The following is a 17468-nucleotide window of genomic DNA, read 5'->3' as shown; positions in this document are numbered from 1 at the left end:
ACCGAATCCTAATAGGGATGAGTTGATGTATTGGCAATTGGCAACTAGGATTTTGCATTTTTTGCAGTACCCATCTTTTTTACATTTAGGTCGAAAATGCACATCCTACAATAATTCAAGATCGTCAGTGCCCAGGGCCAGGGCAGGAAGCATAATATTCATATTATTTCGGCTGTCGGCGTAGGCCCGTAGACCATCGGGAATGGTGGATCAGTGATCAGTTCATCCGCATATTATCGTTATGAAATGAAAGCTTCATGGCGCTGCATGCGATGACGCTCTTTACCACCAGCCACCAGGTTCCCGCTCAACCGTCGCTTTGTAGAAAGCATTTTTTAACGGTCACATTCTTGCAGTCGATCAATAAAAATCAGGGAACCAAATTTTCAACGCCATAGTTTTTTCGGTTTTAACCAGGCTAAAAAACCCGCTATCTTACCCATGGCTCCAATATTTTCAATATCAAAGATAAAAATATGCGGGAAGTAGAAAATGGCGTCTTTTGGCCGGTTTATTTAACGCAAAAGTAATACTGTAATTTTGCACATTGCAATATTGGCAAGCCCTCTGGGGTATGGGGAGCAAATTTCTTCGTTTCAGTGAATAGCAAATCTGAAAATAACGCAGTAAATTTCAACAAAGGCATATTACGCACCAATAAAACCCAGGAGGGTCGGGAAAAATGTTTAGAGCCCTGGTGTTTCGGAACCTTAATACACAAAAATCCTTATACCGTACTAAATCATTACATTGCAGAAGACAGGAAACATGTTATCAGAATATTAGCTTATATACATCATATACATATTATACCAGCTATGTCGTCAATCTAAGAAATTACAAATCAGATTGTGGTTGTATTGCTTTGGTCTTTGACTGGAATAAATTGGGTGGCCCTGAAAAGGGCCGATTTTGCCGAGTGCGCTTACAACGCGAAGTTAAGCACGCTCTCCGCGGATGCGGCGGGCCAGCTGGATGTCCTTGGGCATGATGGTGACGCGCTTGGCGTGGATGGCGCACAGGTTAGTGTCCTCGAACAGGCCGACCAGGTAGGCCTCGCTCGCCTCCTGCAGGGCCATCACGGCCGACGACTGGAAGCGCAGGTCGGTCTTGAAGTCCTGGGCGATCTCACGCACCAGACGCTGGAAGGGCAGCTTGCGGATCAGCAGCTCCGTGCTCTTCTGGTAGCGACGGATCTCACGCAGGGCCACGGTTCCGGGTCTGTAGCGATGGGGCTTCTTGACGCCGCCGGTGGCCGGCGCGCTCTTCCTCGCGGCCTTGGTGGCCAGCTGCTTGCGGGGCGCCTTGCCTCCGGTCGACTTGCGAGCGGTCTGCTTCGTACGGGCCATTGTTGGACTTCGAGTTGCGAGAAAACGAATGAGCTTCAGTAGCAATCGGCGAGTCTATTTATACCGGCCTCGAGGCTCTGGTCCCGCCTCTCGCTACTGGTTGGCTGCCGCTCGGATCGCGTCGCCGGTCGCTCGTCGAGCTATATAAAGTCGGCAGCGCCATTCGTTGAAGCACAGTTTCGTCGACACCGTCAACCGAAGCAGCAACCATGACTGGACGTGGAAAGGGAGGCAAGGGACTCGGCAAGGGAGGCGCCAAGCGTCATCGCAAGGTGCTGCGCGACAACATCCAGGGCATCACCAAGCCGGCCATCCGCCGTCTGGCCCGCCGCGGCGGAGTCAAGCGTATCTCCGGCCTCATCTATGAGGAGACCCGCGGCGTGCTCAAGGTGTTCCTTGAGAACGTGATCCGCGACGCCGTCACCTACACAGAGCACGCCAAGAGGAAGACCGTCACCGCCATGGACGTCGTCTACGCCCTCAAACGCCAGGGCCGCACCCTCTACGGCTTCGGCGGCTAAGCTATATCACCACGGCTTGGCAAAAATCGGCCCTTTTCAGGGCCACCCAAATATTTCTCGTTTGGTTTCCAAAGCAATATTTAATCATCACTAACTATTAAAGATCCTGTTAAGTCTTAATTATCAAATCGAATTCATAGCATGACGAATTAACCAAATAGAATTAGTTTCCTTTAAATAAATTGAATCCATTCTCGGAGCATATTAGAAAAGCGAAGAGCTACTAATCGAACATCGAACTGAAACAGATGGTCGGCAAATGAACGCTTGATTTTCCAGCGTCATTATAATGGCGTACACACTATCTAAACCTGCTCTCTACTGCCATCTTGCGGAATCCCCATGACTAGAAAACGGTTCAATTTAGTGAGTCAGCTGTGAACGGTCATAAGAGAGAAGCGTGCAAGTTTTAGTCATGGCAGAAGGAAAAGCCGCTGGTCCTCGGTCACATTGCGGCCGTATGGGTGCCCTGGGCCTCAGGTGCCCCAACAAGCACAACCTCCTCTTCTTCTACGCTCCTGCTCAGGGCGTAGTCAGCTTTGTCGGTCTCGCGGTCAACTCGGCAAATCCACGCATTCTCCAAAAGTGAGTGCGCATTTTAATTATGCTCGTTACACCGGCTATTTTGGGCTGTGATTGCAGGTTGTTCCCGAAGAAGGACTTGACGAGTACGTTACTTGCCTGTTCCACCATCGGAACGGGGCTCTACCTGTACAATAGGCCGCACATGCAATCTGCACCTACGCAATTTAGACTGTCCTACAGGTAAGCTGATAGATAACAGCCATAGTTTCTTCCATCACAATACTATTTTACTTCATATATATAGGCGTGTCCATATTCAACCGAGATAGGATTGAGTGCAATATATTTCGATTTAAATTAATTGAGGTACTATCTGGCAGAAATGAATGTTCTGCGCAATTATGAGCTATCTACTCAAAGCATTTTGAAAGATAACTCCACTAAATTTTGAAATACTCAATACCATTTCGAAAATTGTGAAATTTACTGTGCATGTTCGATTCTGGTGTTATTACATAATGTTATTATTGATAGTATGAATAAACACAAAATTAATATGATTTCATTAAGAAAGTAAAAAAACAACTAAGCTTGAAGCTTGAAACATGTTTGTTAGTGTCTGCTTAGCAATTTGAGGAATGAAACGGTGTAAAACTTGCAGATCTGGAATCTGGAAATGTCCAAACATTTCCAAGTGGGTGGAGTTAATATCTTATATTGCTTCAAATTCTTCACTATATTTGGTTATTTCTCCAATTTATTAATATTGAGCTATACATATTATTTAGCATTCTTAAATTCTTAAAAAAGTAATTTTTTAACAAAGTTGTTTAAATAATTTTCCTATCATTTAAATTGCGAGATTGATATTGTGGAAAATACGGGAAATACCTTCCTATCATAATAATTACACTTTCGGCTACCTATAATTAAGTAAAAATTGAATAAAAATGGCTATAAATAGTAGTTTATTTATTTAAAGAAACACCAATGGTGTACAACAGACCTATGCATGCATAAATATTACAATACACTAGCACGCATGAGAGTAAATGAGATCTTCTTGCATTCCAAAAAGTGGTAGAACTTCACAACATACTCATCACAGTATACACATTTACAATCGAAACCGGCTATGATTATCCTAGTCGATTTTTCCAAAGCTCTAGTGTTTAATTTTGAGTGAAATGCAATTTGATACAAAAAGAGTGGCTCTACTCGCTTCTGTTTTACTGAGCTGTAGCGACTAGCCAAGCACAAACCGAAATTCTCATTATTACATTATAATCTATTGTTATTTTCATTTATTTTGAGCCCTGTCAACGCAATAAGTAAAAATTTTATCTAGGTTTATAAATTTAGTCAATTTAAATTTATTTTGCAGAAACTGCATTAAAAAAGTGGAATTTTAACACAAGAGTGATTATGACAAATTGTGCTTGCAATGCATTTTTAAATACAATTCCTAAAGTTGACCTAACCTGACTCCACACGTAACAAAATAAAAAATAATTTATGCGTTCATCAACCATGATATTTTTGCGAGAACCGTCCTCGTGTTGTATTTATGTATAAGATTTTAATTTGCATGAACTGAAGTAGACTGATGTGAGTTTTTTTCCTCAGCGTTTACGGTGCTCTACTGTTCAACTTTGGCTCACTGCTGTTGTTCGCCGTGGCCAAGAGCTACCTGCCGGAGAACACCAACCTCGCGACCTTGGTCGGCTTAGCCTCCTGCTACAGCCTTGTCAAAGTTGGCACCTCCTATTTGGACCACATCGACTCGCAGCTACAAAAAGAGTAATGGAAAAAGCATTTTGTGGGGAAAAAATATACATAAATGAATTGTTTGTTCATTTTACTAACAAAAGCAGCACTGTGGCCGCTGCTTGTTTAGTCTTGCTTTTGAAGAGGCCATGATTTTACTGATACAAGTTTTTGACTATTTTGTAAAAGGTACCTGTAGTCTTGTGAAGATTTAGACCTGAATGGCATTGTAAGAAATACATAATTACATTTCAAGCGATACTTTTATTTGTCTGTCGAAACCCTGGAGACGGTGAAAAATGGAAACAGCAGGAAATGAAGTATTTTTATCTTTTTATTGTTATTCTACAGTTACACAGCTCAATATGAGCCAAATAAGTCTTAAACAGCACCACCTAAATCGACCCTTCTTACAAAATTTAGGAACAACGCACTCGCATGACCCACAACGCGAAATTTGCGGTGCGAGTCAGTCGGCTATTCCGCTACTCCAACTCGACATAGTCTCTTTGAACTTTGATTTCTTCTTCAGACGTGTTCTTCTAAATCAGTAGACGTAGATCTGCTTGAGGTGATCGAGGCTCACCGCGCTCACATCTGATTTCCGCCTCACCAGCCTCTTCCACTTGCCACCCAGGTTTTTCCTCATCCCCTTGCAGAATCCTGGCTGATGGGTCGCCAGGGGGGTGATGTTGGCCTCCTGAAACAAAACAAAAACAAATTTATTAATCACTCATGAACTAATGGGGACAAGTGGACTAGAATTAAAAAAACTGAACTGTTTATCTGAGCTAAAAAGGCATTCTCATTTGAAAGACTTCCATTACAACAATACTGAAACCTTTTAGCCATTTAAAGCTGTCTAAATAATTATATGTAAGAGTTTTCGCAACTATACTGTAATTTCATCTTTAAATTGAGAAGATTGTACAGATATAACAACGAAGGGTTATTGAGCCCGTTTTCTATTGATCCTGTCTTGAGTGCAAATTCGTCGTTGTGTGCGTTCGACCTCTAAAGTAAAGGTCAAACTTCGCACGCTAAACTAATTTCTCCGGCTTCTTTTTTGAAGGAAAAATTCCCCAATTATGGAGATAATATACAGCACTTCATAAATCAATAAAGGCGGGGTTAAACGGCTGCTTCCTGAAGGTAGCACGAGGAATTGCTTTATTGTGCCTTAAGCAGCGCGGAAGAAACTTTACTTTTGCATGGGTGCGCGTGATGGGTCAATAAGCAACACCGCAAACTAAGTGTTTTTGTAAACTTTGAGATCAGCTCAAGAGAGATGAGCAAATATTCGTCGCACCTTTCATTGACTTAATCATGCAACTCGCAAGCTAAATCTCTGTGAACGGAATAAGGGATTTAAATTCAATTTTGAAGAAAAGACACGCTCTTAACCTAAGTCTTTAAAATTTTGATAGCGTTTTTAATGGTGAATATTTACTACTGCAGGGACTTATCAAGCAACTAATTAAACACCTCAAATGACAGGGCATCAGAAATCGGATAACTTTATGATTGCGCGAAGTTTGTTTACTGATTTTCTACGAAAACTTCCTATGCTGATCGATAAGTGGCTATTTTGTTTCATTTTTATGGACGAATGAAAACGCTTTCCCTTTCATTTAATATAATAATAATGGTTCCTTAAAATGTGTCAAATTTACCTTACTAAAATTAGGGGAATATAATCGTTTCATTCAGCGTATTTAGATTATTGGTAAATATGGTCAGACATAGTTAATTTCAATTATAAACAATGCATTAAAAATCAGTAAAATGCGGCCGTGCCTCAAACTTTAAACATTCCTTCTTGTTGAAAAAATATAAATAAATGAGGACTCTCAAATACCTGACTGTTTGTCAATGCCAACAGTCAGGTGCCGATTGTTGCTATTTTGCATTTAAAAAACGCAGTGTTGCCTTTTCCGCTATTCTTTAGATTCCTAAGGTTCGAGTCTCTTGAACTTTTAAGTTATCAGCTCGAATTGAAAATAATTAAAAGACCCAATTAAATTTATCTTTCTTTGATAAATCATATACAGTTGTATTGAACTACATCAAGAAGTGATAATTTTTTGGGGTCAGACCAAGATTTTGTTGGTCTCTGCCCTTTTAGCCGTGCAGAAAGCACTAAATTTCCTCTTGTGAGTTTTATTTTTATGAATTTCTTTGCAAAAATATATATGTTTATGCCTTCATGCGGACGTCTACAAAAACTATTTAACAATAAAGTGTCCAAAATCGAACAAAAGATGGTTTTTCATTTACCTGATCAGTGTTGGAGTACAAGAAGTGGGCAGCAGGGTAGTTCCAGGCGGTGGTGGGCTCGTACAGGTTGCTCATCGGTGGCTCGGCCAGGGTGACGAGCGTTGGGGCGGCAGCGGCGGCTGGCTGCTGCACGTGGGATTCAGCGTTCTCCACATCGCCACGTTTTCGCAGCTTGCTGTGGACCAAGAGACGGAAGCTGGGGGTTAGCACCACTCTTCCAGGCTTGTACTGCATGGTTCTCAGGGGGCAAACTGTTCGCGCAGTATAGTAGCTATCTATTAGAGGAGATCCTCCTACACCGCGAGACGCGAGCGAGCCGCCGACTGGCTTGCCCGTGCCCACAAACCGCGCTTAAGTATTCGCAGGTGACGTCAGGTCGGACGGACAATCGCTTCTTCGCCGTCCCCCCCGCCCGCCCAACCGCCTCCAGACGCAGACGAACCAGCGTTAACGGGGCATTGAGTGCATCATATAAACTAAGCTGAGAGTCTCTTCACTGAGAATATCCAGACAATTTTTTACTAAATTACTTTAGAAATAATTATTAAAAGAAATTAATATTTAAGATCAGCAGAGCCACTTTCAAAAGAATTTAAAATCACTGGTGGAGTACAAGAAGGGGGCGGCAGGGTAGTGCCAAACGGTGGTAGATATATTGTTAAAAATTGATATTATTGGTAGTTCATGACTAATTTTGGAAATATTATGATCTATTTTACGATAGTTTTTATATTGTGAAGTCGATCAAAAGAGATATATTTCGTATATGTTTGAAAAGTTACCACGCGACTACTTTATTAAAAAAGTTATTATTTACCAAAATATACACGTTTGTGATTTTCCCAACCAGCCCATGCCCTTCAGATTGCAAGTCGGATAATTTTGTCAACCACGAGGACGTAGCAGGAAACAGGACGGTTATGAAAACTTACTGCGCATCTCCTTTCAAATGAGAGCACTGGCTGACTGCCTGGCATACTTATTTTGTTGTGTTTTGAAACGTCACTTTATTTACTGTTTTAGAGGAAATCGAAGTGCTTTATGTACTTAAGACACATGATTTGGAATTTCCCAGCCGCTGTTTTCTTAGTTTTCGAAAGATGCACGGCTGCGCTTCTCGGCACCACCGTTGGCAAAATTTTATTCCAAGAAGGAAGAAAGAGATGATATATTTTCGTGGGAAAATAAGTTCAAACTTCTTCCCAGATTTAAGTAGCAGGTATTTATTTTTTAAGAATAACCGGCGCATTTAGAGAAAATATTTTACGTGTTAATGTTGCAAAAATATTAAGCTGATTTTTGTTTGGAAACTTGAACTAGTTACAAATTTTTTACAAATTTAAAATTAATATAATCAATTAAAAAATGACCCTCTATGCCAAAGAGATGTAAATTGTTGTCTAGCAGAGATTGAAATTCCCATCCTTATTAATATTCCGTCTAATAATGCATATAATTTGCATACCGACCAAAACATTTCCCTTTTCTCAGCCAGCTCCTGTGTGTTGTTTACGTGCTTTTATTATGCATTCTATGAGCATATAAAAACTAGAGGAGAGACCGGCTGTTTCTCAGGAAATCGCTGCTCTCTCAATACCAACGAGGAAAACCCGCTCAACCGCGTCACTAGCGCTCGTGTGTATTTAGTGGGTGCGAAGTTTCTAAATGGAATCGGCGCAATTTAAAAATCGGATCCACCTTTTAATGATGGAAAACGCTCTCTGCGCTGACGTCATTGTTGGGCTTACTTAGAGACGCGTAGTAAAGTTGAATTTATTGCGCTGAAGTCGTTGTATTCCTTTTTTTTAGTAGGATGACTCCTCGCAATTAGCAGATTTTGCGTCTCACTGGTTATGTATTTGATTCGTTAAGATAATGCGAAATTTCAAAAGCATTAAATTTTTTCATGCTGCTTTGTCTGTTTTGTAAATGAATGCACATTTAGCAATGCCTATTTTAACACAATTACATTATTCTACTGGGAAAAAGCAAATGGAAATGAGTCAACCAGACATATAATGCGCTGAATGTAATTTTAACTGCGTTTGATTGGCTAATATGCACACTGATTGACTGTTGAACAAGGCCAGAGATATTTCAAATTAACAAATAATTTTCAAAAGCTGCCCGGGTCCTGGATTTCGGAACAAAAAAGCAAAGACCTAAAACCTTATTATATCAAAAGGCCCAATTAACTTATTAATTTTTCAAGTTTTTAACTGCCGTTTCTTTCGCAAAGAAATTCCAGAAAGTGACGGCATATGATGGTTTGCTCAACAAACTATAGAACCGCGATAGCGTGTGACTAATTTGCATGAAACACATAGGGAACCTGTGATAAAAGAGTGACGAATATACTCATACCTGATGGTGACTGCAAGAAGTACAATAATGACAGCGACCAGCAGCATCGCGATCAGCATACCACTCATCATGTACATGCCCTCGTTCGGTGCATCTGCAACACAATATAGACAAAATATACTATTTTAATTCCTTCCGTTTATTAACTAATAAACGAAGCTAACTTGTTTATGGATTTTTGGGCACATTCTGTTTTTCTGGCAATGAATGCTCGGATTTTCAAGGGTTTGCGTCAAACCAAATGACAGCACATTTTGTGTAAATAATGTTGCTTTTGTTCAGAGTTATCTCATTTCAAGGATTTTGGCCAAGAACGCTGACAGTTAATCGTTGCAACAAAGAAAGTGCGTGCATTAGTAGGGATCTTACAATGGCTAATGGCTCGCTTTAAAAAGAATGACAGTCAGTCGGCTTCCAGTCCAAAAATAAATTGCAAAGCGAGAGATAAAATAAGTCACAAGAAAGTTGTCGAGAAAAGTACATATATCTTGTCTATCACTGACTAAAATGTTGCCACATATATTCCTCCTGTCAAATTTGTTACCAAAAAAATTTTTCTCCGTAAACAGAACCGTTCTACAACGCAATTTTCACTCATACTTTTGCTTCAAGGTAAAAACGGAAATACACCTCACTCTCAGCTGAAGTTACTACGCATTAATAGAATCAATGTTTATTATTAATTATTTATTATTCTCCTAGGTTCTTTTCTAACGATTCAGTTTGGTAATAAGATTTTGCGCGACGTTTTGCTGGTACTATGGCTTATTCCTTATTGTTAAATTTAAATCAGAGTAAGTTTCATTCTTAAGTGCAATTCTTTTGCGCATGCTTATATTGTTTTCGTCCAGAAATTTCCCGCCGGCTTTGTGCAAGAAACGGAAAATATGTTGTGTAACACTCACACTCCCGCCGCTAGCACGTTTTTGGTGGAGAAAAACAATTTAATAATAGCAAAGTGACGGAATCGTAATTATTCAGTCACGCAAGAAGGCAATTTATTTGCCCTTTACGATAAAACGGTTTGCTTGTTCTTTTTGTTTTTCATTCCAGCTACTGATTCACGCTTTCTTATATAATAGTGCAGGCTGCAGCCGTAAACAAATTAATGTCTGCATGTACCTGTGGAAAACCCGTGGCGAAAAACTAGTAGTTGTTGAATTACAAAGTAGTATGTTTTCTACAGGGAAAAGAGAAGTGGCGGCCAAGGTCAAGTATCAAAATACAAGAATTTTATAGGAATAAAACTGCTGAAATCCAGAATAATCTGGATTTTTAGTTTTTAAAAATGTGTAAATCAAAACAAAAATCGGCTCCAACATTTTTAGCATGTCAACAGTAACTACTATGGAATCTCCCCTATAGAAAATAAATAAAATAAAATATGGTGCGTCGAACCAAACGACGTTGGATAGATCTCGACGAGATGGATTAAAACGAGGCATTAATATAAAAATGGTTTAACCCAAAGTAACAATCTCTTCAGATCCACTGGTGGGGTCCCCGGGGAATTTCAGTGCACGACTTTCATTATTTTATCATAACCAACTAGTAGATTTAAGGAAATTAAGGTACTCGAAAAATTGTAGTGAATTCTCCTCAAACTTTCAAGAAGAATCCGCCGCAAATCCCTATAATTGGCACCTGGCACCTGGCATAAATTTAATGATTGCATATTTGTAGACTTATTTTTGCTATGATTATTTTTGCATCCTCTCAAAATTTTAATCGCAAGTGAGCACTTTGAAACTTTTCTTGCAATTATCAATAAACAACTCAATTTTACACATAGGGAGGTATTATTTGTTCAGTACATCATTCAGCTTTAAATTGGATTTCTCTGAGTAATCCAACCATGACCAAATTTGTAGACTTTGTCACTCAGCAATCAGTCGCGTGTGTAATAAAAGTCGCGATCATAAAAGGACCACGTGTGATTCCTCCTTCATACCCTTCTGTTTGTTTTTGTTGTTATCTAAGCTGCAAAGCCACCACGCAAATTCTGATATCTTTCAAAACTCCTCAAGATTACTCGTTGAGGGTGTGCTGAGCTAACGAGTCACAATTTCAAGAGCTATTTCACCTGATTTTATGGTACGTCAATCAAATCATTTAGGGCCGTGGCTCAAGTAGGTTGGTTCTCATCTGCCAAGAATTTTTACCTGTTTACCTGTTGCATTAACTCGTCATCATTAAACTTGATTAAAAGATAGGCTTTTTGCAAGAAAAAACTTAAAATTAATTTAATTAAGCTCATGATTCGGCTTTGCTCTCCCGAGGAAGGTCTTGACGTTGTGTTTGTCAGATATAGGGCCTTTTCTCTCTCTTTCCCTTGACACAAAGTCATTTTACGTATTAAATAATTTTTTTTATTTTTATGGAGAGAATAAACATGATATTATACATAAATTAATTCTTGCAGTCATCGCCTATGGCCGACTGAGGCGAACGTTTGTCGGCACTTTGAACTTAGAAAACCCTTGTTGGCATTCAATTGAAGGTAATCGCCAATGATTTTTTGATTCCGACAAGTAGTTTTCACTCAAGAATTGCAAAATTGTGAAAAAGATCACCTCATTGTCAGTCACTGTGGTCCTTTATCCTCGATAAGAATATTCTCTATTCACTGATCTCCAGAAATAAAAAAACTAAAATTAATTTTTACTCTTTCTATTTTTGTTAGTTTAGGAATTCAATAGTTCAGGAACGGTCAATTTCCGCCAGTTTCTGCGAATCTAAGCAATAGGATTTGTTAAAAAAATTAAATTTATTGAGGTCTGGGCGTTGCTGAATTGCTGGGAGAAATCTGCGAAAGGGAAGTGAAGTGTCAACGCGGGATTAATATATGAAGCGTGGCGGCTGCGGCGGCCGAGTCACGCAAAAGGTATAGCAATACAAAGTGCGAATCAAGAATCAATTCCCTTGGCCGGTGGCCCGGTGGGTCGATGTGTCGACCTCCAAAAGGCCAAAAAAGTGTACCAACCTGGCGACTGTTAGCGAGTGTGTTTGTGTGTGTGTGACCAGCTCCACACAGGCACACAACACAAACGCTCTCACTGCGCGAATAAAAAAATGCGTTTGACCTTTGCAGAGTTGCGGGAACCAGAGAGGTAAGCGGGCGGGAAGGAAGCGAATAAGACGCGAAACAGATAGAAATTGCCAACTAAGGTCAAGGCTGAGCTAAGCAGCGCACAAGCACACACACACGCACACGGACGAAATGACTTTTCCATTCTCTGCGGCTGCCTCTCTTTGCATAAATGCGCGTGATTGATCGACAAACTGACGTGCGTCCAATAATTTATCATGCGCGCTATTCCACTCTTAGCTAATTACTCCTGGGGCAAAATTATTTATGCAAATCAATCATCTTCCGCATAATTTTAAACAGATAATATATAATAACAAAATTTAGCGCTTGGGTTGATTAACTAGGCTGGGTTTTTTTTGGCACTTTGAACAAATAATTGCCATATTTATATTATCTTTACCAAATCTAGGTGTTTGAAGACGAGAAAATGTCACTCTGCAAATTCTGCTATTCTGTGAAATCTCTGACTATCTTATAAACATATTTGTCTACTTCAATAAAGTTTTAAGGGCGTGACTTGCGTTGTGTACCATTCTTTCTTCCACCGAAAACTCTTTGAATTCTACATTTGGATCAGTTCTAAATTTATTTTATGTTGAATGTAGATGTAGAAACCCACGATTGAGTTATAAAAATAAGTGCAATTGTATGGTCCAAAATGTTCAATTCGACAGCTGTAGCGATTTAATGAAACTTTGTGGAGCTTTGATTAAATAACATATAATCAAAATTGCTTTAAAAGTACCGTTTTTGTTCATTACATTTTAAGTTAAAATATTGTTTAGAGATTATTAGTATTGACTACACGAATCATTCGACGAGCCAGTTTTTGCCATTAATTAACTATTCGCAATTTTCTCGCCTGTGTTATGAAAAAACGGGAAAAATCTAGACGCTTTCCAGAGAGGCAAAAGCTGCGCATTGATTGATTTCTCATGTCAAATTGGGTCTAACTATCCAAACCATATCTTTCAAATTTGATTATTGATTGGACCATATATATATATATATATATGCGTGGAAATTCTGAAGTTGAAACTTGAAACTCCAAATTTAAAGGCATTTCTGTCAGAACCTGACTTTTTTCGTCCAGCGCTTCAACAATTATAATTAAAAGCTGTCAGCAGTCAGTTCCCCTGAATAAATTTGGAAAATTCACTTCCCGCTCAATCAAAAATCTTCCGCTTTGATTGTCTTTCGCGGGACAAGGAAGATGAGTGTGGAGCGAGCGAATGTCAAGGATGCAGGCAAAAATAAAAATGCGCAATTATTGATGGATACCTGATACTGCATTCAGCGTGAGTCTAACGACCTTGCTTTCCAACAAAAGCGCCCGCAGACGACAGTGCCAGCCAGCATCCAACTTCTTTGATCGCCACATGCACCACCGCATGAGGTTAAACAGATTTTTACCAACGCGCCCGTCTTGCGTAAACGGAAGAGCATTATTAATTACAAACCATTACGCAGCACAGATATTCTCATCACGACTCTTAACACAAATGAATATCAATTTAATTTTAGCAGCATCCGTGCTGGGACTGGACTATTATTAACCGTGAATCTTGGCTGTTTTAAATAATTTTTAGTAGTTTGAAGTCAGTGAAAAAAATCCGGTTTGAATGATCCCGTTCTCTACTGATGGAAAAATGGGGATGTAATTCAAGCTTAGCCTGGCTCAAATATTTAAGTATTAAAATTAATTTTTATCTTGCTTCTTTGAACCTGTCAGAATAAATGGTAGATTTAGCGAAACCCGACTCTGTTTCAAGAGAGCAGGACTTTTCTCGTACAGAGCTGGAGGGTCGTAATCGTGCTTCTTTACTGTCGTCGAGCTATTTTTTGAGTCCTTGACATTTGATCGAAAACCGAAATGATTTTCATCTGTTGGATTGGAATTCGCACATCTTGCCTTCCTTCATTGCCGACTTTTTGCCTGGAGATACAAGTTGGACAAGATTCCATGCATATTTAGAAATAAATTATTTTCAACAGATGAGGAAAAAGTTGATTCACTGCATTTTCACGTGTTCGCTATTAGCAGTTGTCGTCCTCAAACACGGACTTTGAATTGTAATTGAAACGTTATCTGGGTAAGGGAGTAAGCCACCTTTAAGGGTTCTAGAGGCGTCTCTCTGCCTCGAGATAATTTTAATCTGCCGCCTATGTGTAATAAATGACGGGGATTTTAGCAAGAAAGAGAGGGCACGTTGATAACTGTGCAAAGAAAGACTGCTTCGCCAAGCTTGATAAGGGATTGTGCAAATCGGGTGTGTAATAATATATAAATGAAAGGCGAAGCAAAGTCCTGGCGCATTCAGCCGTCTGAATAGCAGCAGATAACTTCTCACTTGATCCCGCGTTCGTTTGTCATCGAAAATCCCTTCCACGTCGATATCATTCAGCTCGGGAATGGGTAAAATCAGAGTCCGTTTTCTAATTAGGAAATAATCTATCTCTGACAGCTTTGCCAAGAGGAAAATCCACTCCACCAGGAAAGTCTAAATACTTTAGCCTTTTCGTGTGGATGAATTTATCCGAACAAATTGGTATTGTTGCCATTGCAATTGGCGCACAGCCTCGCTGTGACAGGAACTGAACTTGACCGAGGCAATTATATGCAAATAATGGTGTGTGAAGGCGCCCTGCCTCATCAGTGAACGGGTTTATTGCCGCGAAATCGCAGCTTTTTGCGAGCTCTCACCTTGGGACACCTCCCTATGTCGAATATATAATTCAATATGCCAACAATCGCATTATTCACAGTTAAGATACAGATTGCGCATGATGAAAATTTCACTCATTATAATTCGATCAGCTCAACGTTAAAAATGGCTCCTATAATTTAAAAGCTGAAGACTTGTATGGTTTAATCAGGTAATTTGATTGTTTGAAATGATTTGGAGATTGATAATCGCATAATTGGGACTTCAAGGTGACACATTAGCAATTAAATTGTTGCATGCATTTAGGCGAAAGATAACTGGTTGATCCCAACATGAAAATTATAACACCGCTTCATTATCAATGCAATTGATTAAATTTATGGCTGATATAAAAAATAAAAAACATCTGGAACGAAAACTAACAAGATAAATCATTAAATGAATTGTTTATACTGTTTCTTGTGTGCTAATAATTTGAATATTTGGACCCTAAATATTTGCTTTGCCTAGAGCACGGACATAATAATGCAAAAATTAGCCACTTGCTTTGCATGATCGCGTTTTGACGAGCCCAAGTTGTCGTCAAGGCCGCTACAGTGACGCTCGTGTTCACACTTTGGCTATTTCCCGCACGGCGTTTATTTTATAACAAACCAAATAAACAGCATTGGGTGATGCGGTGGCGAAAAATAAACAAACTAGACGCGGTCACCTTTTTGCGTCAGGGAAGAAGTGCGCAGTTTTTCTGGAGAACGTGTCGCCATTAAGCAACGCAAGGAATGAGCAACAATTGTGTGTTTGAATAAATGTGTGTGTCACTCTCACACGCCAGCACCTCTTTTCGTTATTTATATTGACACATGGAGTTCGTAGGAAGAGAAACAAAACTAGTGAAAAGAAATTTGTTTATGAAAAGTGGTTACTCACCTAAGTGGGATAGTGATGATAATTCCGAGTCTGAAAAAATAAAAGCAACACATAAGTTGATGAGGATGATTCAATGAACCACACGTGCGAACAATTTTGTATCTGCAGAAGAACAGTCGTTTTATAATCCCAATTTTAATGTTTTTAGGAATTTTTAAAAATATGCACCTAATGATTTTAAACCAGATGATTGTGAAGTGTCATTTGTTGTAACAAATGCCTGGAGTTGAATGGTTTTTGCTTTTTTTACCATATCGAATTTTCAACTTTAGTTTTAATGTTAATTTATCTTTCACTAGAAGGCAAATCAAAGATAGAGACAACTACAAATCGAAAATATATCTCGCTCTTAAAATCTAATTTCCTTTTATCAAATTTCCTCTGAAATGTGTTTACTATAACTGTTTAATTGGCACGGCCCCAACATCAAATGAAATTCGAGAAAAAAGTAACGCACATTCTCGTATTATATGTACAATGGCTATTTTGGTGGACTTTATCAGCAGTCCTCTCTGCCTTTAAAATAAAACTCAAGCATGGGATAAGCTTCCGAGAGTAATTTATTGCTATAACTGATCGTTGTCATTATAAAAAGGAAAATTCACAGTAACCAGCTGTCTTTAAATCTATCAGTTTATTTTTACTTTAATTTAAACTTCAATCTAAAACATGATTAATCCGAAACAAAAGACATTCATTTGACCCAACATCTGTGGACAGCTCGAATTTATGAGATTTTGTTTAAATTTATTTATTATTATTTTTAAAATGCAACTGAGTGTGACAACTGCTCTATGTGATAGCAGATGAAAAAGAAAATTTAGGACAAAAAGTCGCTCACATTTGAATGAATGAATGAAAATGAAACAGCGCCATCTGAAGGAGAAAACATTAAGTGTTTCGCTTTTTAGTTTGGATCTGAGAAGTTAATGCAACCTTGGGTGTATAGCGACTTCAACCTCCTATTGGCGACATGCCGCACTAAATCAGCAAATTTGCACACTGCTAAAAAACGACCTCTGGTGTGACTTAATGTAATGTTAGCCAACACGAGCATGACCACGAACAAACGGTGGGGAAAACAAGATCAAACCTTATGAATTATTATTTGCGATACGTTTTTTGCTGCGAAATTATGTCTCCTGTGCATTTTCTAACTTTGCCGAAATTTCAATCAACGCCAGAAAGAAAAGCATTTTTATATTTAAATAAATGGGGCCAAATAAAATCTAATGGATTTGCCTGATTAAATCAGTTTATTGTTTTAATTTATATAAAATACCCCCACTCAAATATTTTTACTATATATCATAAATTTAGTAAATTTACAAAATTATAATTGAATAAGAAAAATTGTTGCAGAGTTTTAACCAACGTGTTTTTAATGCTCTGAAATTATTTCGCATCAGATTGGAAAGGGAAGTTTTTTACTAACCTGTAGTGTTGAGAAGCCCTTGGATGACGTCGTTGACGTCGACAACCTCATAGGGTGGAGATGCCTGGTCACCGTCACCGGCTGGAGACAAAAGAAAGCGTCTGTGGTCAGCGAAAATCCTTTTAGTTATTAATTGGCCAATAAATTAAACGTTAGCAGGAAACAATGAATGAAAAGTGGTTTGTCCGGTGTGTGCTGGTGGACCCTTTTGATAAGGTGTGCAAAGCGGCCGACCTTGCTTCCTTTTTCTGTGGCCCCCACACTCCGTCTGCATCCGACTTGAGCCAAAAGCACAAGTCTGAATCAAAACGGGCTACTTGCTCGCCAATTCATTCAAATCGGCAGAGCTATAGCTTCTCGTCAACTAAAATGGTTTCAAATAAAAAAATATTTAATTTAAACTAAATGAACTCATAAAATTTACCATTTAAATTCGCAAAATGAAGAAACTTATTATTATTTGCATTCAAAGTTGTAGCTAGGTCAAAAATTTATGAGTTAGTCTTCTTTGTTAATTCACGAATCAGTTCAAGGGAGCTCGGATTG

At 39.0% G+C, this 17468-nt stretch overlaps 4 protein-coding genes across 9 annotated transcripts in view; 2 read left to right on the top strand and 2 right to left on the bottom strand.

Annotated features, from left to right (window-relative positions):
• Positions 1 to 487: 487 nt before the first annotated feature.
• On the bottom strand, positions 488 to 1362 carry LOC135947381 (histone H3). The gene has a single exon (XM_065496220.1). The coding sequence runs from the start codon at positions 1347 to 1349 to the stop codon at positions 939 to 941; it is 411 nt and encodes a 136-aa protein (XP_065352292.1). The 5' UTR covers positions 1350 to 1362; the 3' UTR covers positions 488 to 938.
• A 161-nt stretch (positions 1363 to 1523) lies between these two features.
• On the top strand, positions 1524 to 2124 carry LOC135947388 (histone H4). The gene has a single exon (XM_065496228.1). The coding sequence runs from the start codon at positions 1559 to 1561 to the stop codon at positions 1868 to 1870; it is 312 nt and encodes a 103-aa protein (XP_065352300.1). The 5' UTR covers positions 1524 to 1558; the 3' UTR covers positions 1871 to 2124.
• Positions 2125 to 2231: 107 nt separating this feature from the next.
• On the top strand, positions 2232 to 4417 carry LOC135947380 (uncharacterized). The gene is made up of 3 exons (XM_065496219.1): positions 2232 to 2455; positions 2513 to 2635; positions 4022 to 4417. Exons 1-3 carry the CDS (start codon positions 2286 to 2288, stop codon positions 4197 to 4199), a joined length of 471 nt encoding a protein of 156 aa, XP_065352291.1. The 5' UTR covers positions 2232 to 2285; the 3' UTR covers positions 4200 to 4417.
• A 61-nt stretch (positions 4418 to 4478) lies between these two features.
• The window catches only part of LOC135947379 (uncharacterized), a 36977-nt gene continuing 23987 nt past the window's right edge, over positions 4479 to 17468 (bottom strand). For 4 of the 6 annotated variants that reach the window (XM_065496212.1, XM_065496214.1, XM_065496216.1 and 1 more), the window contains exons 2-6: positions 16923 to 17003; positions 15488 to 15517; positions 8804 to 8897; positions 6440 to 6614; positions 4479 to 4862 (exon numbers count right to left, since the gene is read on the bottom strand). In XM_065496212.1, coding sequence (XP_065352284.1) covers positions 4710 to 4862; positions 6440 to 6614; positions 8804 to 8897; positions 15488 to 15517; positions 16923 to 17003 — 533 coding nt within the window. In that variant the 3' untranslated portion in view covers positions 4479 to 4709. The remainder of the gene's footprint in view (positions 4863 to 6439; positions 6615 to 8803; positions 8898 to 15487; positions 15518 to 16922; positions 17004 to 17468) is intronic. The other 2 variants (XM_065496215.1, XM_065496218.1) reach the window with 1 other exon arrangement.

Source organism: Cloeon dipterum, chromosome X, assembly GCF_949628265.1.
Source record: "Cloeon dipterum chromosome X, ieCloDipt1.1, whole genome shotgun sequence".
Taxonomy (NCBI): Eukaryota; Metazoa; Arthropoda; class Insecta; order Ephemeroptera; family Baetidae; genus Cloeon; species Cloeon dipterum.
This window is presented reverse-complemented; position numbering and strand designations above follow the sequence as displayed.

Excerpts from the sequence above, each read along its gene's own strand:
- LOC135947388 (XM_065496228.1), top strand. The coding sequence starts at position 1,559 with ATGACTGGACGTGGAAAGGGAGGCAAGGGACTCGGCAAGGGAGGCGCC.
- LOC135947381 (XM_065496220.1), bottom strand. The coding sequence starts at position 1,349 with ATGGCCCGTACGAAGCAGACCGCTCGCAAGTCGACCGGAGGCAAGGCG.
- LOC135947380 (XM_065496219.1), top strand. The coding sequence starts at position 2,286 with ATGGCAGAAGGAAAAGCCGCTGGTCCTCGGTCACATTGCGGCCGTATG. Across the intron at positions 2,456-2,512 it reads AATCCACGCATTCTCCAAAA|GTTGTTCCCGAAGAAGGACT; the intron begins GTGAGTGCGCAT and ends CTGTGATTGCAG. Across the intron at positions 2,636-4,021 it reads CAATTTAGACTGTCCTACAG|CGTTTACGGTGCTCTACTGT; the intron begins GTAAGCTGATAG and ends TTTTTTCCTCAG.